At 42.5% G+C, this 21,107-nt stretch overlaps 1 protein-coding gene across 1 annotated transcript in view; it reads right to left on the bottom strand.

The window, feature by feature from the left end:
- Positions 1–638: 638 nt before the first annotated feature.
- LOC139174894 (uncharacterized) overlaps positions 639–21,107 on the bottom strand; it is a 44,944-nt gene continuing 24,475 nt past the window's right edge. Inside the window, exons 12-30 of the mRNA XM_070765580.1 lie at positions 19,723–19,850; positions 18,948–19,085; positions 18,221–18,438; positions 17,931–18,088; positions 16,262–16,489; positions 14,906–15,244; positions 12,170–12,568; positions 11,240–11,410; positions 10,252–10,409; positions 10,026–10,166; positions 9,258–9,396; positions 8,428–8,618; positions 6,728–6,853; positions 5,847–6,039; positions 5,058–5,212; positions 3,991–4,077; positions 1,941–2,087; positions 1,461–1,643; positions 639–787 (exon numbers count right to left, since the gene is read on the bottom strand). Of these exons, the coding sequence (XP_070621681.1) occupies positions 695–787; positions 1,461–1,643; positions 1,941–2,087; positions 3,991–4,077; positions 5,058–5,212; positions 5,847–6,039; positions 6,728–6,853; positions 8,428–8,618; positions 9,258–9,396; positions 10,026–10,166; positions 10,252–10,409; positions 11,240–11,410; positions 12,170–12,568; positions 14,906–15,244; positions 16,262–16,489; positions 17,931–18,088; positions 18,221–18,438; positions 18,948–19,085; positions 19,723–19,850 (3,392 nt within the window). The 3' untranslated portion in view covers positions 639–694. The remainder of the gene's footprint in view (positions 788–1,460; positions 1,644–1,940; positions 2,088–3,990; positions 4,078–5,057; positions 5,213–5,846; positions 6,040–6,727; positions 6,854–8,427; positions 8,619–9,257; positions 9,397–10,025; positions 10,167–10,251; positions 10,410–11,239; positions 11,411–12,169; positions 12,569–14,905; positions 15,245–16,261; positions 16,490–17,930; positions 18,089–18,220; positions 18,439–18,947; positions 19,086–19,722; positions 19,851–21,107) is intronic.

Genomic DNA, 21,107 nt, shown 5'->3' with positions numbered 1-21,107 from the left:
AAATTAATTCGTTCCGTGACCAGGTTCTTAAGTAGAAAAATTTGTAAGTAGGAGTAATTTTTCCCATAGGAATCAATGTAAAAGCAAATAATGCATGCAAACCCATTAGGAAAGAAAGAAAAGCTCAGAATTTGGGTGGGAGGAGGAGGAAGAAGAGGAGGAGAGTCGCTGCCCAGAGCGAAGGGAGCGTTTCTTTTCTCTGGGCACTAGTACAGGTTTATTCCCTCTCCAAGTGCCCAGAGAAAGGAAAACGCTTTGTTCGCTCTGGACTGCCAAAGTCTCCTTAAGCGCCACCGAAAGGCTCCTCTGGCAGCCCAGAAAAGCCCGAGATGGCTGGGATTAAAGGGGGAATGGCAGGAAACTGGCCGGGCCTTCATGCCGCTCTCAAATTTCCTGGGACATTTTTCCGGGTTCGGGTTCGTAAGTAGAAAATGGTTCTTAAGAAGAGGCAAAAAAATCTTGAACAACCGGTTCTTATCTAGAAAGGTTCTTAAGTAGAGGCGTTCTTAAGTAGAGGTACCACTGTATAGACTAAAAATATAGACTAAATATATAGACTAAATGCAAAACAGAATAACAGAGTTGGAAAGGACCTTGAAGTTTTATTTATTGGTTTTTCCAAATTTTAAAAACAACATTTCTACAGTTTAATACAGATCTATGCGTGTTTTTCCCTCCCAGTTTGTTACATTTCTTATACGAACTTATAAGAACATATATTACATTGCATGTTTATATGTTTCTTGTACTTGAATGGGTTCTTCAGCGCCTTATCCAGCATAGAAACCTGAGGGATAAAATGATGTGCTGAAGTTGGCCAGACTAAGGACGCTGGCCAGATGAATATCTGATAAGCAGATTCTTTCCCCTGTTTTCCTTCCCAAAAATGAAAGTGTATATTTTACCCTGGTGCATCTTTCTTTCTTTCTTTCTTTCTTTCTTTCTTTCTTTCTTTCTTTCTTTCTTTCTTTCTTTCTTTCTTTCTTTCTTTCCTTCCTTCCTTCCTTCCTTCCTTCCTTCTTTCTTTCTTTCTTTCTTTCTTTCTTCCTTCCTTCCTTCCTTCATTCATTTATTAGATTTGTATGCCGCCCCTCTCCGCAGACTCGGGGCTTGCTAATATACTGTACTACAAAAATATGGTATATTGAATTCTACTGTAATTCTACTGTAATTCTACTGTAATTCCACGGAGAGGGGCGGCATACAAATCCAATAAATAAATAAATTAATTAATGCAATATCAGGGGTTTTCCATTAACTTGTATAGAGTGTGAAGGATGTTTTATTTTTACAGTTGTCTCATGTAGGATGAATGCTGGAGATTTAATTTTGTTGTTATGAGGTGCAATCAAGTAACACATTACGTAATTACACGCACCCACAAAGAGGATTGTTCGTGGGAACAAACCTCTCAAACCAGGACATCTTTACAGGAAGCAGAGAATACCTGAAGCGTTCACCTTTTGAGAGTCTGGGCAGCCTTTCGTCTTGGCGTGCATGGGCTTTGAGAGAAGCTCAGCAGATGCCTCCTCGCTCTTCTGCAAAGCCTGATTGATGACAGCGGCTGCAGATTGAGCTTCTTCCGAAAATGCTGATGCCTGGAGCCTCAGTGAGAACAGTTCCCCCAGGCAGGCTTTAAGGGCCTTAAAGAGACAAAGAAAATTGGACCTTTCGAATCCCAAGTCTCTTATCTCAGTGTTTCCCAACCTTGGCAACTTGAACATATCTGGACTTCAACTCCCAGAATTCCCCAGCCAGCGTTTGCGCACCGATAGCAGCAGGAGCTGGCAACCCTTTACTGCCCTTGACCAATATTAAAGTTGCTAAGCTTGAGAAATACTAGGTTAAAGTCCCAAGAGTTCCACGAGAAAGCAACGTTTGCAAACAAGGAAAGGACAGAGAGGGAACCCCAGAGTTTAAGTTGGCCCTTATTCTTTCACCTGGTAAAACAGCCTTCGAAAAGCTGGCTTGGAATCTTGGTTGAAGTCATTGGCGGTGATGTGGGCCAGGCAGTGGACAAGAAGCAGGACAAAGCTTCCGGCACAGGCCAGAGACTCTCTTAAGACGAAGAGTTGATGGCCAGGAGTCTGAAGAAAAAGCAGATCAAAATCCCTTTAAAAATGGTTGCAGGAAACTCAAGTCAAGAGTCGAGACAATAAGATTCCGAGGCTTTGACAGCTGTGACCTTCAAATTTCTAATATTTAGGAAGTTCTTCATCACATCTGTTCTGCTCTGGATCTGTTTGGATCGGAACAAAGTAGAATCCATGAGCAGAGGTTTCAAATCAAACACATTTATATTTTAAAATGGATTTGTACAAGCAAGGTCAGGCTGTTTAGTCCATGTTGACAGCCTTCCTGGTCAAATTGGCTTAAGAGATAAGGAACAGGCTGCAACCAAGAGTCAAAGCTAATTTAGACATTCCTCAGTGAGATCATGTCCTTCAAACACATACACACACACACTTACAAATCTTCAGGCCTTCCTCAGGCAGCTGCATCTCTGCTTGATGGATTTAAAACAATAATAGCAGTTTGCCAGCGAAGCATTTCTGGAACCTCAAATCTAGAACCTCCACCATTACAAATGTTGGAACTCCACACCTCTTTACCTATAATTCCTAACTTATATACTGTCTGGGCGTGGTCAACTGTTTCCTAAATATATTCACTTTCTAGACTTTCTTTCATAGAGATATTACCTTCTAGAACTTTCCCCATAAAGGTATTCCTGTCTGCTTCGTGACCTTCTGACCCTCTCATCTAATAATGGCTCCTGATCTGCAATGTCTCCCTCTTCCTCTGAGTCAGACATTACCATCTTTGGGTTTTTCACAGTCTCTGGAGGTTCCTCAGGTTCCAATTCTCCCTCACTCTCACTCTCTGACTCAGTTGTCAAGAACACTGGCCTCGGGTACCAAGACGGACCCGGTTCATCCTGAATCCAGACTCGTGGACCACTCACAACAACATTTTCCTTTTTAAACACTCTCCTTGGCTCGCTCACTCCCAAATTCGTATTTTCAGCCATGCTGCGATGATTTTACCATCTCCAGGTTTGGGGGGCCTGGATAGAGGATGGGAATCACAACTCCTGCTTGGGTTGGACTAGATGACCTTCAAGGTCCCTTCCAACTCATTTCATCTGTTAACCACTACCGCTTCCATGGACTGACAGACTGTTGCACATTTTCCCCCCTGAGTTTTCCATCCACTCCTTTGAGTGGGATAACCCATTGTAATGAAATCATGGTATCCTTACTCCTGATGTATAGAATAAGCTACAAATAAACAAGATCTAAGTATTGCCCACAAGATCATATGCTGCAACGTCCTGCCTGTCGGCGACTACATCAGCTTCAACCACAACAACACAAGAGCACACAACAGATTTAAACTTAATATTAACCGCTCCAAACTTGACTATAAAAAATACGACTTCAGTAACCAAGTTGTCGAAGCGTGGAATTCATTACCGGACTCCATAGTGTCATCCCCAAACCCCCAACACTTTACCCTTAGATTAAATACGATTGACCTCTCCAGATTCCTAAGAGGTCAGTAAGGGGCGAGTACAAGTGCACTAGAGTGCCTTCTGTCCCCTGTCCTATTGCTCTCCTATATCTCCTCTACCTTTCTTCTATTCCTATATCTCTTCTTCTATTCTTTTATTGATATGTTCTATTCCTATATCTTCTTTTCTATTATTTCTTAGATATATTTTACTATGAGTATCTCCTCTATAACCTTCATCATGAATTTTACTATGTGTATATAGATATATACCCACTAAAACCCTCATTGTGTATTGGACAAAATAAATAAAAATAAAATAAATAAACGGTTAATGGAATCCAGCTTAAAGAATCCTTCATCATAGTTTCTCAGCTGAAACAAGGCTTGTGCAGAAATCACACTATCTACCCCAAAGGCGATAGGACAGTGCAGTGTATGACCTACCTGTTACATTTCCCACTCAAGGTAGCTTACCTGGTAATAAAAGGTGTTTCTGAAAGCATTCCCAGGGGCTTTGCTAGGAGGAATTCTGGAGGCAAGACACAATTCTACCTCTGGAGCCTAAGAATAACCGGAAATGGTGGCTATGATTCACTTTCCAATCCAGGATAATAAAAACAGAAATTCAAAACGCAGTGCACAAGTTTATTTGGACCATCCATTGAGGAAATGAAATCCCCAACAGAAGAAAATATCTCTAGCTCACGGTTGAACTTTGGAGTCCTTGGTGCTCTTTGGGTTTGGCAGTTTGCTTACAAATGTTTCATCACCCAGCTAGGTAACGTCCTCAGTGTGAAGTGTGGTGAGGTTTTCTTGACCTCAATTCATTGATTAAATAGAAACATAGAAACATAGAAGTCTGACGGCAGAAAAAGACCTCATGGTCCATCTAGTCTGCCCTTATACTATTTTCTGTATTTTATCTTAGGATGGATAGATGTTTATCCCAGGCATGTTTAAATTCAGTTACTGTGGATTTATCTACCACGTCTGCTGGAAGTTTGTTCCAAAGATCTACTACTCTTTCAGTGAAATAATATTTCCTCATGTTGCTTTTGATCTTTCCCCCAACTGACCTCAGATTGTGTCCCCTTGTTCTTGTGTTCACTTTCCTATTAAAAACACTTCCCTCCTGGACCTTATTTAACCCTTTAATATATTTAAATGTTTCGATCCTGTCCCCCCATTTTCCTTCTGTCCTCCAGACTATACAGACTGAGTTCATGAAGTCTTTCCTGATACGTTTTATGCTTAAGACCTTCCACCATTCTTGTAGCCCGTCTTTGGACCCGTTCAATTTTGTCCATATCTTTTTGTAGGTGAGGTCTCCAGAACTGAACACAGTATTATTCCAAATGTGGTCTCACCAGCACTCTATATAGCTGGATCATAATCTCCCTCTTTCTGCTTGTTATACCTCTAGCTATGCAGCCAAATATTTCAAGTTTTAAAAAGAAACTATTTCTTTCCAATATTTTTTCCCCTAGATTCAATGCAGAAAGGAAACTGTTTAAGATGCTTCCACTTTTTTCAACACTTACACCAATATAAGGTCGGAGAAATTGCAGAATGACAATGCCATACTGGTAGGTTACAAATTCCCTCCCAGAAAGACTTGAAACAAGCACAGGGACAAGTTCTCCTGGTTCGGGAAGCATTTGAAGATCCAATATATCCTGGAAAGAATTGTGAGCTTCTGCCAGAAAATGAAAGCAGGCATAGTTATTCTTGGCTATTTAAAAGAAGATACAATAGCACTGGGTCTCTTCGGATCAAGCGTTTATTTTAAAAAAAGCTTCTTCATTTTGCTAAGTTGTCTAGACCAGTGTTTCCCAATCTTGGCAACTTGAAGATATCTGGAGTTCAACTCCCAGAATTCCCCAGATATCTTCAAATTGCCAAGGTTGGGAAACACTGGTCTAGAACAATAATAAAGAAGTATTAAAAAAAATAAGGCTAACCATTTGAACTTTCTACAGATAGTTATAGTTACTGAGTTACTTCTTTGCATCCAGTTTCAGCAGTCTGGTTAGCACAAGAAAATAAAATTCTGCCTCTGCCTCTCCCTCCCAGCAATTTGACTCCTTGCAGCTTTAGTTTCACTTTCATTTTAGCACATGGGCCTGCCTGCAGTCTCAGTCATTTGCTGCAAGGAGGAAGATTGCTGGGAGGCAGAGGCCAAAGGGTGTGGGTGGCTGGGTAGGGCTACATTCAGTGTATAAGACACACCCAAGTTTTCACTCTCTTTTGGGGGGGTAAAAAGGTGTATCTTATACTCTGAAAAATATGATGTGTGTGCAATATGGCCAGCACAACATGGTCATTGGTACCTCCTGATTCCTGATGTTCCTCAGGAGATGAAGAACCTCTTTTGTTCTCCTCCAGGGTCTGGAGCACCGATTTCAGCAAGGGGATCAATTTTTTATTGATGACCTCCCAACTTCCACAGGGAGTAGCCGCCATGCTGTAGAACCTTGCAGCCGGGTAGTTCATGAAATCTTGAGAAGATCCAGGGAGACAGTCCTGAGATGGAGAAGAGGTTTTGCAAAAGGTTTCCTTGTGGACCACCTCCTGCTAGCACAGGGGTCTCCAACCTTGGCAACTTTAAGACCTGTGGACCTTTGGCAAAGCTGACTGAGGGATTCTGGGAATTGAAGTCCACAAATCTTAAAGTTGTCAAGGTTGGAGACCCCTGTGTTGAATAAGGCCTTGGTAAGGCCACACTTGGAAGACTGCATTCAGGTCGCAGTGATGCAAAAAGGATGTTGAGACTCTAGAAAAGGTGCAGAGAAGAGCGACAAAGATGATTAGGGGACTGGAGGCTAAAATATATGGAGAACAGTTGCAGGAACTGGGCATGGCTAGTTTAATGAAAAGAAGGACCAGGGGAGACATGATAACAGTCTTCCAATATCTCAGGGGTTGCCACAAAGAAGAGGGAGTCAAGTTATTCTCCAAAGCACCTGAGGGTAAAACAAGAAGCAATGGGTGAAAACTAAACAAGGAGAGAAGCAAGTTAGAACTAAGGAGAAATTTCCTGACAGTGAGAGCAATTAATCAGTGGAACTCCTTGCCTCCAGAAGTTGTGAATGCCCCAACACTGGAAGTTTTAAAGCAGATGTTGGATAACCATCTGTCTGAAGTAGTGTAGGGTTTCCTGCCTAAGCAGGGGGTTGGACTAGAAGACCTCCAAGGAGGAAGGCCACCCTACCTTTGTTTGTAAGGCCACAATGTCTGACAAGAGTCGCCGGTGTTGCAGTCTGCAATATTCAGTCTCCAATTTGGTCCGCTGGGTTTTGACGTGTTGCTGGATTTCTGTCAAGAGATGCAGTTTGATCTGGGGGAAAATAAATAAATAATCTATTTCTGTCTCATTTGTGGCAGTCACGTCTAAATCTCTCGTCTGTGCGCTTAAATTAGACCGAGGATTTGTGTCTACTTTCTGTCCCGGTATTTCGGCTTGTGTTTTAAAAGGACAGTTTTGGCTTTCTTGGTGTTGACAATAAGAAAACCTACTGCAGTGATGACAAACCTTTTTTCCCTCGGGTGCCTAAAGAGTTTGGGCGTGCGCTATCGGTCATAATTCAGTGTCTGGGGAGGGCGAAAACAGTTTCTCCCGTCCCCCAGAGGTCCTCTGGAGGCCAGAAATGGCCTATTTCCTGTTGTGGTTAGCTCTGGCCCAGCTCCTGCCCCAAGGACTGTGAATGTGGGGGAGACATCCACATGCTGCAGGCCTGTTTTGCCCCCCGGTGGAATCTGCTGATGAAGGCTCCTCTGACCAAGAAGACATGAGTGACAGGGAGGAGGAGAGTGGGGCAGACAGCTCAGAAGGAGATCAATTATCTAGCTCCTCCTTGGATTCAGAACAAGAGTTAACGATACAGCCACGCATGCGGAGAGCGATGCATAGGCAGCAACAACTGAGAGATTATTGTCAAAGAAAATGAGGCCACCTGTGGTTGGGTGGGGCTGTGGTCATTAGTGAGGCTGCTATAAAGAGCAGCCTGTGAGTTTGGCCATTGTGGAGGATTATCTGATCGTTCTGTTTCATGACTGCTTTGCTGACTTTGACTTTTTGTGTGCTGATTTTCCCCCCGCTTTGAAACTAAACCAGAGCAAAGTGTGTTTCACTTTGTGAAAGAAGAAGGACTGTGAATTGCCTCACAGCTGCAAGCTAAGTATCACAGAACTGATAAGGGACTTGTACCAATTACCAGTTTGGTTGGAGACTAGTGCTCTTTGCTATACCAAAAGAGGGCTTAGTTTAAGTGAATTTTCATTATAAAGAACATTGTTTTGAATTTTCAAACGTGTGTGTGTCTGAAATTTGTACCTGTGAATTTTTGGGAGGAGTCTACCAGAGAGCCCGACAGAACATTTCCCAACTTCTGGTGGCCCTAGTAGGCTTGTGTTCCACCTTCCCCAGGCTCCAAAGGCTTCCCTGAAGCTGGGGGAGGGTAAAAATGTCCCCGCCGGAAGCCACAACCCCCCTCCTAGAACCTCTGTGCAAGCCAAAAATCAGCTGGCTGGCACATACATGTACGTTGGAGCTGAGCTAGGGCAACGGCTTGCATGCCAGCAGATATGGCTCAATGTGACACCTGTGCCATAGGTTCACTAACACTGATCTACTGCAATCTAACTAACTATATTTATCTCTTTCTGGGACTCTGGCCAGCTGCTACTAAGACTTTGATAATTCAGTCCGGTGAAGCTTTTGCTAGCATTTAATTTCTTTGCAAAAAGACTCAACTGCATAAGACTTTTGTACACAGTAAAACTTTTATTAGTTAATCCGGTGGTGTGCGTCTGATGCTTGGGGAGCTTGGCGCTGGGACAGAATACTTTCTTTAGAAACAGGCATTAAGCTGAGATTCCAGTAGATCAGGGCTGGGGAGTGGGGGGAATCACCTTTCTGAATTTCTCTCTGGTGGCTTCTTGGGTGCGGAGGTTCCTGCTCCAATATCTCTCGGCTTCTTTCAGCTGCATCGCGATCCGCTGGTCTTCCAGCTGAGTTTTCCGAACAAACTGCGCCAATTTTTCCAAAGTTTTCCTGAGCAAAAACTGGACTTTGGCCTCCTGCTCTTTTTCATCCTTGTCAGCTAGAGGCATCAAACCCAGATTGGGAAGGATGTGAGCGTAAATCCACCTTCAGGGTTTACCGATGACACCCCCACCCCGAACCCCTTCAAATATCTGTCCCATTAAAGCCATGGAAATGTCGACCGTCTCAGAGGTCAAAGTTAGACATGACGTTAATTGCTTGAGTCCCAGATTATGCAAAATCAGCAGCCCCCATCGAACCACCTAGCTTTAACTGGCATGGAAAGCAAACCATCATTTGTTCATGGTCTCCTCTCCTCAAGGCCACAGTTTCAGGATTATTCTGGTATAATCGCACAGATCCCTTATGGAGCGACGGGCAGCCAATAAATTTAATAAATAATTGAAGTCAGGATACAATCAAAGGACCTCCTGTTTTGCTTTAGGTTTACACAGACAAATCCTGAAATCACTGCTTCTATTTTACATCTTCCCTTCCCTTCCTTCCTTCTTTCTATCCCTCCCTCTTCTCCCTCCCTTGTCTATGGTCTTCCTTCCTTCCTTCCTTCCTTCCTTCCTTCCTTCCTTCCTTCCTTCCTTCCTTTTCTCCACAGCAGGCATCTCTTCATAAAGATGCTTTGAAGGCTCCAAATATCCTGCAAATATTCTACCTCCTTTACGTAGAATTCCTTCCTTACCTCTTGACCACAAAGACCGTTCTGGACTCCCCAACGCCGTCAGGTCTCTCCCGGCCTGCCTTTGACTTTCCTGGACTGAAGACGATTCCAACAGGTGGCAAATTTTGTCAGCTGCTTTTAATTTCTCCCTGAACCAGGACTGCAGGAGAAGAAGAAAAAGTTGTGAGCTGAGAGACACAAATGAGTAGATAGCACAGAAGAGTTAGACTGCCAAGGCCATGCCTCTCCTTTAAAAAAAAATAAAAATTATTTATACATTTTTCTTTAACATATACAGTATATGAGTGCTTAATAAATTTACTTGAGAGCATCTGCACTGAAGAGAAATTCCTTGTGTGTCCAATCACATTTGGCCAATGAAGAATTCTATTCTATTCTATTCTATTCTATTCTATTCCATTCCATTCCATTCTATTCTTGACAAATGTCTCTTTTCTTTTATGTACACTGAGAGCATATACAAGACAAATTCCTTGTGTGTCCAATCACACTTGGCCAATAAAGAATTCTATTCTGTTCTGTTCTATTGTCCTTTTTTATCATTACTTTTAACTTATGTTTATACAAACCACTAACTTATACATGTTTGATAAACAAACAAACAAACAAATAAGTCTACGGAGTCTACGAGTCTACGGAGAGGGGCGGCATACAAATCTAATAAATAATAATAATAATAATAATAATAATAATAATAATAATAATAATAATAAATCCGATTGGTCCGACCAGCCAGTCCAACCAGTATTTTAAGTCTTCCCAACTTACCTTTCCAATTTTTCCTTCCTTGGCAGCATCGAGGATATCCCGAGACAGGTGTTCCACCTCCTTAAATATCTCCTGTTCTTTCTCACGTTGGGACCTCCAATAAGCCCGCCGGGCCATCAGCTCCCTGGCCAAAACAGCCAACTGTAAACACAACACAAGTTACAAAGAGGTTTCGGAGAATCCCTACGAGAAAACTCCCTCTCCAAACGTGGTAGAAGAGCTGTACCAAATCAGGGTCTATATTTTCTCTTGGTAAGCGTCCTTGGGACTGGACTACAGGAAGGACGGCCTTGGTCCAAGGGTTGATCTGAGCGCCAATCACTGGTCCCGTCTCCCCTGTGATGGGATCGATGGCTCTGAAGCCTATGGTGATGGGAACCAGGCCTACAAGACAGGCAAAGAAAATAAATCTTTAGGTATCTATGGAGATTCCCAGGCATCCAGGTCATAGTTGTCCCAAATATGCTTTTTCAAGAGGCAACCGGACTTTCTGGGGGGGTTTTTTGAAGACCCCAGAGGTCCTCCAATCCACCCTGCTACTAGGCAGGAAAACCTTTACCATTGGAGACAAATTGTAGTCCATTTGTCTTGATATGTATGAATGTATTGATAATATGTAAGGGTTTTTAAATTATTATCGTAAATGAATTATTTTTGATACTGTTTTTACTATTTTATTGTTGTAAACCGTCCCGAATACTTCGGGAGTGGGCGGCATACAAATCTAAATAAATAAATGAACGAATGAACGAATGAACGAATGAACGAATGAACGAATGAACGAATGAACGAATGAACGAATGAACGAATGAACGAATGAACGAATGAACGAATGAACGAATGAACGAATGAACGAATGAACGAATGAACGAATGAACGAATGAACGAATGAACGAATGAACGAATGAACAAACAAACAAACAAACAAACAAACAAACAAATCTCCCCCAAAGATCTCTTTAAAAACCTCCAGAGACCTACAACTTCTGGCAGTCAGGTCTAAATTATTCATCTGATAAATTATTCTCACTGGTTAATTCATACACGATGTTTACCGTGGCTTGATTAGTTTAGAATTAAGATGTTGTATGAATTCAGCCCATTGTGGTTTATTGGGAAGTGATAGTTAGCAAAGGCATTGGTTTCTCCAATCTTGGGGTCCAATCAGATGTGACAATAAGGCTATCAAAAGTGATCACCCAAACAGATGTTACCTTTTCCGTCAGCATCTTCTGTCACCCCAGCTAATGGTATCGGCTGACCCGTTTTCCAATCACATTCCACGCCAAGGATTGGAACCATCAATTCTGAATTTCCGGGGTCTGGAATTTTCATCCCAAATACAGCAGGAATCCAAAATTCTGTGCTGAGGTACTTGATCATTCCTAATTTTGTTTATAATAAGGACAAAACACATCTCCTAAATCAGAACTGCAGATGGCCAGTGAATGACCAAGGCTTTGAGAACCTACCTGAGATGTACAGTATGTTTGTGGCTGGGTTTCTTTCTTTCTTTCTTTCCTTCCTTCCTTCCTTCCTTCTTTCTTTCTTCCCTCCCTCCCTCCCTCCCTCCCTCCCTCTCTTCTTTCTTTCTTTCCTTCCTTCCTTCTTTCTTTCTTCCCTCCCTCCCTCTCTTCTTTCTTTCTTTCTTTCCTTCCTTCCTTCCTCCCTCCATCCCTTCCTTCCTTCCTTCTTTTTTCTTTTTTCCCTCCCTCTCTCCCTCTTTCCTTTCTTTCTTTCTTTCCTCCCTCCTTCCGTCCCTCCTTCCTTCCCCTCCCTCCATCCCTTCTTTTTCTTCCTTCCTTCCCTCCCTCCTTCCCCTTCCCTTTTCCCTCCCTCCCCCTCCTCCTCTACCACCACCAAACTTTAATGTGTTTTGTTTCACACTGGTTTCCTGCAATGTAGAAAATTACCTATTTGGTTTTATAAACAAAAATCTACAAGTAAGATCTATGAATGAAAGAGGAAGCACAGATTGTATTTAACAGCTATATTTGAAGAGGATGAATAGATGAAGGCAGATCCAGGCTTCCCAGCGGAGGTACCAGGATGGCTCCGGCAATAAATTGGAACTTTGAGGAGTAAAAACAGGCCCAGGCAGAACGCTAACTAATAAATAAATAAAACCCAACCCCAATACCTACCCAGCTTTCCACCCGTTCTCTGGACTCTGGAAGAACCATCTCGTTGCTTCTCCAGGCTCTGCAGCTGGTACGTCAAATAATCAAGGTGGTGGGCCAGTGCTGTTTTCATGGCTTCTTCCGGCCCATCAAGACTTTTCGGCAAAGCGCCCATTGAGTTTGGATCCTTGTCTATGGAGTCTTTATATTCCCTCAGAGCTTTTATCACGAGGTTCTGGGCCAGGAGGACGTTGGCTTCCAACAGTACCTGGTAGCCCCCGGCGTGAGGCATGACTTGGCCCTGCCGGACGGAGAGGCCCTGCACACGAGCCATTTTGCCACTCAAAGGCTCCACGAAGGAATCTCCCGGAAGTAGAAGGTGTCCAGAAGGACCTTGTAGCCCTCCTAGTGGAAGAACCAGTCCTGTGTTCAGAGGACAACGAGATAACATTAGTCCATCTCAGCTCATCCTGAATGGACTCTCAACTGACGATAGATAGATGGACTTATGTATTCCAGGGGCTGGTCAGGCCCTACAGAATTGGCCTTCTCTGTGGTGGCCCCAACCCTCTGGAATCAACTCCCCCCTGGAGATTAGTACTGTCCCTACCCTCCCAGTCTTTTGCAAGGCCTTGAAAATGGATTTTTGTTGACAAGACCTGGGGTCACTGAAAATTTTTAAACACCTACCCTGGCCTCTAAGTGAACGATATTAGAATGAATGTGGATGTTTGTTTTTAAATATGTAGGGGTTCTTAGAATCTTATTTAAACTAGACTTTTGTATGTTTTTAGCAGTGATTTTTAGTATATTTTAAAATTAGATTTCTTCATGTTAGTATTTGTTTATTGTGAGACACCCTGAGTCCCAAGAGAAGGGCGACATAGAAATGTGTTAGATAGATTGATAGATAGATAGATAGATAGATAGATGATAGATAGATAGATAGATAGATAGATAGATGATAGATAGATAGATAACTAGATAGATAGATAGATGATAGAGAGAGAGAGATAAGAGATAGATAGATAGATAGATAGATGAAAGATAGATAGATAGATGAAAGATAGATAGATAGATAGATGATAGATAGAGAGAGATAAGAGATAGATAGATAGATAGACAGATGATAGATAGAGAGAGATAAGAGATAGATAGATAGATAGATAGATAGATAGATAGATAGATAGATAGATAGATAGATAGGTAGGTATGGTAGATACCCTGCCCCCCCAAACTAAGACATCCACTGATAATAAGTCCAATTGGGCTTTTGAGTGCATGGCAATAAGGCCAAGCACTTAATTCAGGGTTCACAAAAATGTATGACAGGGTCTTATTTTCAGGGAAACACGGTATTTCTCCCCTTCATAAACCATGATAAGTCACAACAAGGTCAGATGGTGTGGACCGCTATGTTCTGTGAAATGGACCCCCATTTGTTCTCTCTGAAATTCATCTGGAAGTGGAGTAAATCAAGGCCCATTAGATTTCGGGGTGCCTCCATTTAATCCGTAACATAGAATTGATTGAATTTTCAGAACATCACTAATAGGTTGATTTTCATTGTTATAAATCGATGGTAAAACGCTGGGCAGAATGGGAAATGTTTTCTAATCTTCTGAGCTTAGAAGACAAAAGGAAGCCTATTTTTAATGCCTTGTTTATTATATTTATTGATTGGCTAAACCACGTTTTGAGAGAGTCAAAGCAGCTGACTAAATGAATAGAGTCTTTTCATTATTTTTCATTGCCCTCTTCCAAGTAATCTCTCCACTGTCAATATATATTCATTCTCCCTCTGTATTTGACAAAGCTAGAAAGTGTATTGATTCCCTCCGCCCCTCTAGCTTCCGAAATAATACTTTGAAAAATCCATGGCTTTTCTCTATGGCTTTGTATGTGTAGGCTGCAGTCCATGAAAAGCACTACTTCTTAACCATCTGTGCTTAGCATCAAAATTGGGGGGGTTCAGAATAATCACCATTCTCTAAAAATGGGCCATTTTACTTCCCCTTGCTCCTGCTGGTCCGCTATTGTCAAACCATAAAGCTCAAAGGAGTGATTAAGGAAGAACTCAAAATATTTAAAAAGTGGAATCACAAATCATCATCTTGAGTTAGAGACTGTGGCCTGCCACACGTAGAATGGTACTGTGGAATTGGGGAAGGGGTGGTTGCATGAGAGGGAAAGGTACTAGCCACAACCAATTCTTTCCAGAAGATTCAAGGTCATCCTTTGTTCAGCACCAGCCGGAAGTACGGGGGAGGACCAGATATGTTCAGAGAACCCACGTGCTGGACATGTGGTTATGAGTATGAAGGATGAGCCTTAAACTGGGTGGGAGTTGGAAAAGTTACTATCGGTTTGACCACAGTTTGTATAATGGGTGGAAACTAATCAAGGATAGAAGCAACTTAGAACTAAGGGGAAATTTCCTGATAGTGAGAACGGTTGGTCAGTGGAACTGCTTGCCTCCAGAAGTTGTGAATGCCCCAACACTGGAAGTTTTTAAGCAGGTGTTGGATAACCATCTGTCTGAAATAGTGTAAGGTTTCCTGCCTAAGGAGGGGGTTAGACTAAAAGACCTCAAAGGTCCCTTCCAACTCTGTTGTTGTTTTTATTGTTGTTGTTATGAGTATTATTATTATTGTTGTTATTATTATTATTATTTATTATTATTATTATTATTAAGACACGAACTCTCCACCCAACTCTTTCTTGAACAAAGCTAGTCCAACAATCAAGTCTTTTCCCTACCTGTATTGTCGTCCAAGCTGACACCAAGGATAGGAACGATTTTTCCGCTTTCCTGTGCTTTCATGGGACCTCCGATTTCGAGGGGGGTCACCATCCCGGTGAGAGGATTCAGGTACGTCCCACCCAAAGTCAACCATTGGCCAGTTTGGGGATGAGCAGTGACGGCAAGGATTGGCACTTCCATTCCCGTGGCTGGGTCTTGCATCAGGCCTCCAAACTTAAATACTTTCTGAAGTTGCAGAGCTGGTAAGTCCATTCTTCTCGGAAGGCCAGTTTCAAGACAAATGGGATATGGAACAAAGGAGAATATGGGGAGGTCGGAGCGATGTGGAATCTCTCCTAAACAGAAACCCCAAAAATGGAAAAAAGAATATACATGAGCAGCCTACAAGCATCAATCACTGATGGGCATTGTGATAGATTAGTTGGGGTTAAAACAACCCATAGTTGTTATCTCCAGTTTGTTCTCTCCAAATCACTGATGGGCTGCTGCCCCCTTGAGGAGGGGACTATTTATGCACTATTTATTGAATACTTAATAGTTTTTTTATTGTCCTTCCTTCTCTAGTACCTTAGTATCATCCTTAATTACTTTTAAAATAGGAAATAACTAAACAGTATGATTTTACCTGTAAGGGCTTTAATCGTTTTAATCATGATCTAGAACTGAACATTTATAGCAATTATTTATTTATTCATTCATTCATTCATTCATTCATTCATTCATTCATCCAATATACAAATACATAGGAAGAAAAATAGACATGTGATAATATAAAAGAGGGTGAAGGTGAACTTAGAGGAGAGGATATATGAAAGGAAGAGAATATATATGATAGGTGAGAGAAAGGAAAGACAATTGGACAGGGGACGAAAGGCACACCAGTGCACTTATTTACGCCCCTTACTGGCCTCTTAGGAACCTGGAGAGGTCAATCGTGGAGAGTCTAAGGGAGAAGTGTTGGGGGTTACTTCAAGAAAGCTGAGCTACTTGCCTAATCTGTTCTCACACTGAGCCTTGTGGGTTCAGTACAAAACCTTAAAATGTGACTGTGCTCCTCAACAAACAATGCTGTCTATCATTTGTCCTTTTGGTGGCTGAAAAAAGAGTCCAAGCACCTATTTGGAAACTTATCTTGGTCGGTAAGCCACTCCCACCCAGTCACATGACCTTTAGGCCACCCACGGTCTTAACCTACAGCAAGAATGATCAAGGTGATGGACTGTCAAAAGCAATGGGTAGATCTGACCAAGAGCAACGAAGAACTCAAATTGAAGCTTCTAAACAGAAGATACAAAATAAATGGAATTAGCACAAGGATTCCTTAAAAAGCCCTTGGTGAGGTGTATGCTTACCAGATGCTAAATCAACCATGGGGATCAACTTGGATTTGACGGGATCAAAGCCGACATTCCCAGATATTGGGAGCACTTTTCCTGTCCCGGAATGCAGGAAGACATCTGGAGATGCAGATTTCACGGATCGGTTGGCTAAAAGCATGGTGGCATCTTTATTGGGTATTAACAGACCCGTGGCAAGATCCCGATGCAGAACCGATTCTGTCTTTAAGGATCCACCTGGTTCTGGGAGCAGCAACAGAGACAATGGAAAGACACAAATCTTTGGGTGGCTCAGACTTTTAAAGGCAGCATTAATTGGATTCCAAACCCACTCTTCAATTTGGACAGATGTCCATCAGGAGCAGAGGACTGAACAGAGCTGCTGGAATCCTGAGATGGGTGGCATGTAACTTTCATCCATAAACATTTGCTATATTTATTTATTTTATTTATTTTGTCAAACAAGTATAGGATTGTAGTTTGTATAAGCATAACATAAGTAGTAAATAATGATAAAAGAAGATAATAATAATAATTATTATTATTTATTAGATTTGTATGCCGCCCCTTTCCGTAGACCCGGGGCGGCTCACAACATAATAAAACAATTCATAACAAATCTAATAATTTACAATTTAAAAATTTAAAGTAGTTAAGAAAAACCCATTTTTAAGCAGACATACCTACAAACATACCATACATAAATTATATAGGCCCGGGGGAAATATCTCAGTTTCCACATGCCTGACGACAAAGGTGGGTTTTGAGGAGTTTACGAAAGGCAAGGAGGGTAGGGGCAGTTCTAATCTCTGGGGGGAGCTGGTTCCAGAGAGTCGGGGCCGCCACAGAGAAGGCTCTTCCCCTGGGGCCCGCCAACCGACATTGTTTAGTTGACGGCACCCGGAGAAGGCCCACTCTGTGGGACTTAATCGGTTGCTGGGATTCATGCAGCAGAAGGCGGTCTCGGAGATATTCTGGTCCGATGCCATGAAGGGCTTTATAGGTCATAACCAACACTTTGAATTGTGACCGGAAATTGATCGGCAACCAATGCAGACTGCGGAGTGTTGGAGTAACATGGGCATAATAGGACAGGGACGGTAGGCACAATGGAATGGTGCACTTACACACACCCCTTACAAACCTATTAGAAAAGGGAGAGGTCAACTGTAGACAATCTGAAGTTAAAGATTTTGGAGTTTGGGGAAGAAACCACAGAGTCAGGTAGTGAATTCTAGGCGTTGACCACTCTATTGCTGAAGTCGTATTTTCTGCAATCTAGTTTGGAGCGGTTTACATTAAGCTTGAATCTATTATGTGCTCGTGTGTTGTTGCAGTTGAAAGTGAAGTTGTCACTAACAGGAAGGACATTTTGGTATATGGTTTTATGAAGTACAGTTAGATCAGATCGGAGGCGACGTAGTTGTAAATTGTCTAATCCCAGTATTTCAAGTCTGGTGGAGTAAGGTGTTTTGCTACGAGAGGAGGAGTGAAGGACTGTGAAATATTTCTGGACTCTCTCGATTGTATTTATGTCCGATACGCAATATTTGTTTGTTTGTATCCCATCTTTATTATTGGAAGTGCATTTCATACATTTTGCATGATGACCCCTTTCAGCTAAAATCTGAAGGAGAGCAAAATTGATAGAGCAAGTCCCACTTTTTAAAATGCAAACGTTTACCAACAAGCTCGTCCTTCTGGAGCACTGTGGTTTTCTCTTTGTTCAGAAGGCCAGCTCCTGTCCCTTCTCCAAGAAGTCCCCACTGCGTGAGTCGATGGCTCTCCTTGACCACCATGCTGGTGAGCTTCCCAATTGCAGCTTCTATGAGGCCTGACAACCTGAGAAGAAAACAGCAAACAAGTCCCCAAACAAGGTCAAAGAGAGTCCAAGAGAGAAATTGCAAGTGATAGGGTCACGTGGACCAGGAGGAACTGGGTTGGTGCAGGCAAGTTTTTAAGGATTGCTCTTACCGCCGATGCTCCGGTTTAGAATTTGAACCAAGCTCTTCTCCAGAGATGTTCTCATCCAACATCTCCACCTGCTTGATGACATCCTGGAGAGTAGAATTAAAGGCCACCCAGTGTTCCTCCTCAAGCTTCAGATGCTGAGTCAAGAGGTTGATCTGTCTGTTCAAACTCTCTTCGTATTCTGCTGCCCGATGCTTCCTGCACCGAATCTCCTCCTCTGCCTACAATACAATGCATAGTAGGGAGACGTCATCTGGGACCACTGTTTTCAACATTCAAGCCTTTTGATGCACTTTCTTTTGGCTAAGGGTAGAAGAGAGGGAGAGAAGGAAAGAAGGAAAGAAGAAGGCAGGGAGGCAGGCAGGAAGGAAAGAAGGTAGGAAGGAAGGAAGAAGGGAAGAAGGGAAGGATGAAGGCAGAACGACAGGAACACAGGAAGAAAGAAAGGAAGGAAGATGGAAGGAAGAAGAGAGATAGGGAGGGATGAAGATGAAGGCAGGAAGGTAGCCAGCCGGCCAGCCAGGAAGGAAGAAGGAAGGAAGAAGAGAGAAAGGGAAGGATAAAGGCAGGTAGGTAGGCAGGCAGACAGGAAGGAAGGAAGGAAGGAAGGTTGGAAGGAAGGAAAGAAGAAGAGAGGAAGAGAAAGATGAAGGCAGGCAAGCAGGCAGATAGAAGGAAGATTCCCTGTCTGCCCAAAAGATTCACAAAAAGTCCCTTTGAATTATCGTACCTCTTCTTTCACTTTCATGTAATCTCCCATTAAAACTTCACTGCAAAGTTTTCCTCCATCAGGAACGCACATTTTGGCTACCCAAAGATCTCGGAGGGAGGCCAACTCCTCCAGGAGTTTGAAGTAGATGGATTTCAGCTACAAACGAAATGAGTGTAGAGAAGAGGAAAAAGTCAGGTTTGGTTTTCCAGATCTCTGCGTGAACCGCAATATCCTTGAAGGCGACACGTCAACATTGAAGAATAAAATTTCATCAGCTTAAGAGCACAATTGAGCCAAAAACTTTGGGTGCTAAGAGAGGCAATTGTTAAGTAACTGCCACATGTTATGACCATCCTTATCATCCTTCCATCCTTCCATCCTTCCACCCATCTATCCCTCCCTCCCTCTCTCCCTCCATCCACCCATCCATCTATCCCCCACCTCCCACCCATCCATCCCTCCATCCCTCCATCCCCATCCATCCATCCATCCATCCCCATCCTTCCTTCTTTCCTTCCATCCATTCATCCATCCCCATCCTTCCTTCCTTCCTTCCTTCCATCCATCCATCCATCCATCCATCCATCCATTTCATTCCAAAGTTTACAGAAGATGACCAGGGCTTCTCCACTGGAGAGAAATGTGTGAACTCTTCCTTTCTCAGCATCACACACATAAAGACACACACCCAATAATTTGCTGCTTGGCAATTAGTCTTTAAGGATTAAAAAACCCCAACTTTCTGCATGAAAGAAATTCACAATTCCTTGACTTCTACGTGGCAATAACTTACCTCTTCTTTAAATTGACTCAGTTTGGTTGTCACAGCCAGAGATTGTGTGAGAAGAATCTCAAAAAACACATTGGTGTTGAATGAGTCGAGGTCTATGAGATCTTCAGAGTCCCATAGTTTGCACTGGTCTATGAAGAGAAGGACACTTAATGCACAACCAGTAATAACAGTATACCATGAGCCGGGGGTGGTGCAGTGGTTAGAGTGCAGCACTGCAGGTTACTTCAGCTAACTTCAGCAGTTCAAATCTCGCCACCGGCTCCAGGTTGACTCAGCCTTCCATCCTTCCAAGGTGGGTCAAATGAGGACCCAGATTGTTGGGGGCAAGAGGATGGTTCTGTAAACCGCTTAGAGAGGGCTGTGGAATTACTATGAAGCAGTACAGTATATAAGAATAAATGCTATTGCTGTGAAATGTGTATTTCTTAGTACAAATGGTATTAAAGTTTATTTATTAATTGGATTTGTATGCTGTTCTGGTTTCAGGCTGAATTATATAATACTTGGAATAAAGGAATTCTCAATGCAGCTCATTGTAAAACATATCTTCTTTATTTTGTCCTTTACATTTCAACTCTGCATGCAGTTTTCTTTCCTCATCATTATTATCTCAGCAAATAAGTAGATAAGCTTGGAAGTTACGTCAAAGACATTCCACGAGTCATTCTAAAATGTATGGCTAATTAGGGCTAGCCAGGAGTCATAAAGAAAGAAGTAATAAATCACACATCATAGCTTATGCTTCGGAGCGAGTTCGGGATGAGTCTGCGGAGAGGGGCGGCATACAAATCCAATAAATAATAATAATAATAATAATAATAATAATAATAATAATAATAATAATGAATAATTTGTTTTGCAAGATTGAACAAATTCAGCCTCTCTTCTGTTTCACACTCGGATGTGAAATAATTCATTAATTAATTGCTCTCTAATATCTCCACCCTCTTTCTTCCTGACGTTTCTGAAACCTTTGAAAACGAGCGTCTCTCTCCATCTGTGGTCTCCCCCATTTGGGTCACTCGAACTCATGTCTATGTCATTAGCTCCGTGGTCTTCACTAACATTGCTAGCTGTCGGTAGAGCAGGGAGATTTATGATCTCTAAATTCCACGCGTCCTCCGAATCTGAAAACTCCTCATGCTGCAAGGGCATATATACAACATATGCCACCCCTCTCCGAATGGCTTACCTGTCGGGCAGGTGTGAGTACAACATTTTAGGCAGGCAAGCTGCCGAACAGAGACTGGGTGGGGCAGAGTAGTGGCAACGGGGCGACCGATATGTGGGTGTGGCCAGCTAGCCATCGTTACTGGCTCGGCAAACCACCATTGGCCACCACTACCCGTATGCTCAATCTGGTCCAAACCTGGAGCATTAAGTCT

Source organism: Erythrolamprus reginae, chromosome 12 (genome assembly GCF_031021105.1).
Source record: "Erythrolamprus reginae isolate rEryReg1 chromosome 12, rEryReg1.hap1, whole genome shotgun sequence".
Classification (NCBI taxonomy): domain Eukaryota; kingdom Metazoa; phylum Chordata; class Lepidosauria; order Squamata; family Dipsadidae; genus Erythrolamprus; species Erythrolamprus reginae.
This window is presented reverse-complemented; position numbering and strand designations above follow the sequence as displayed.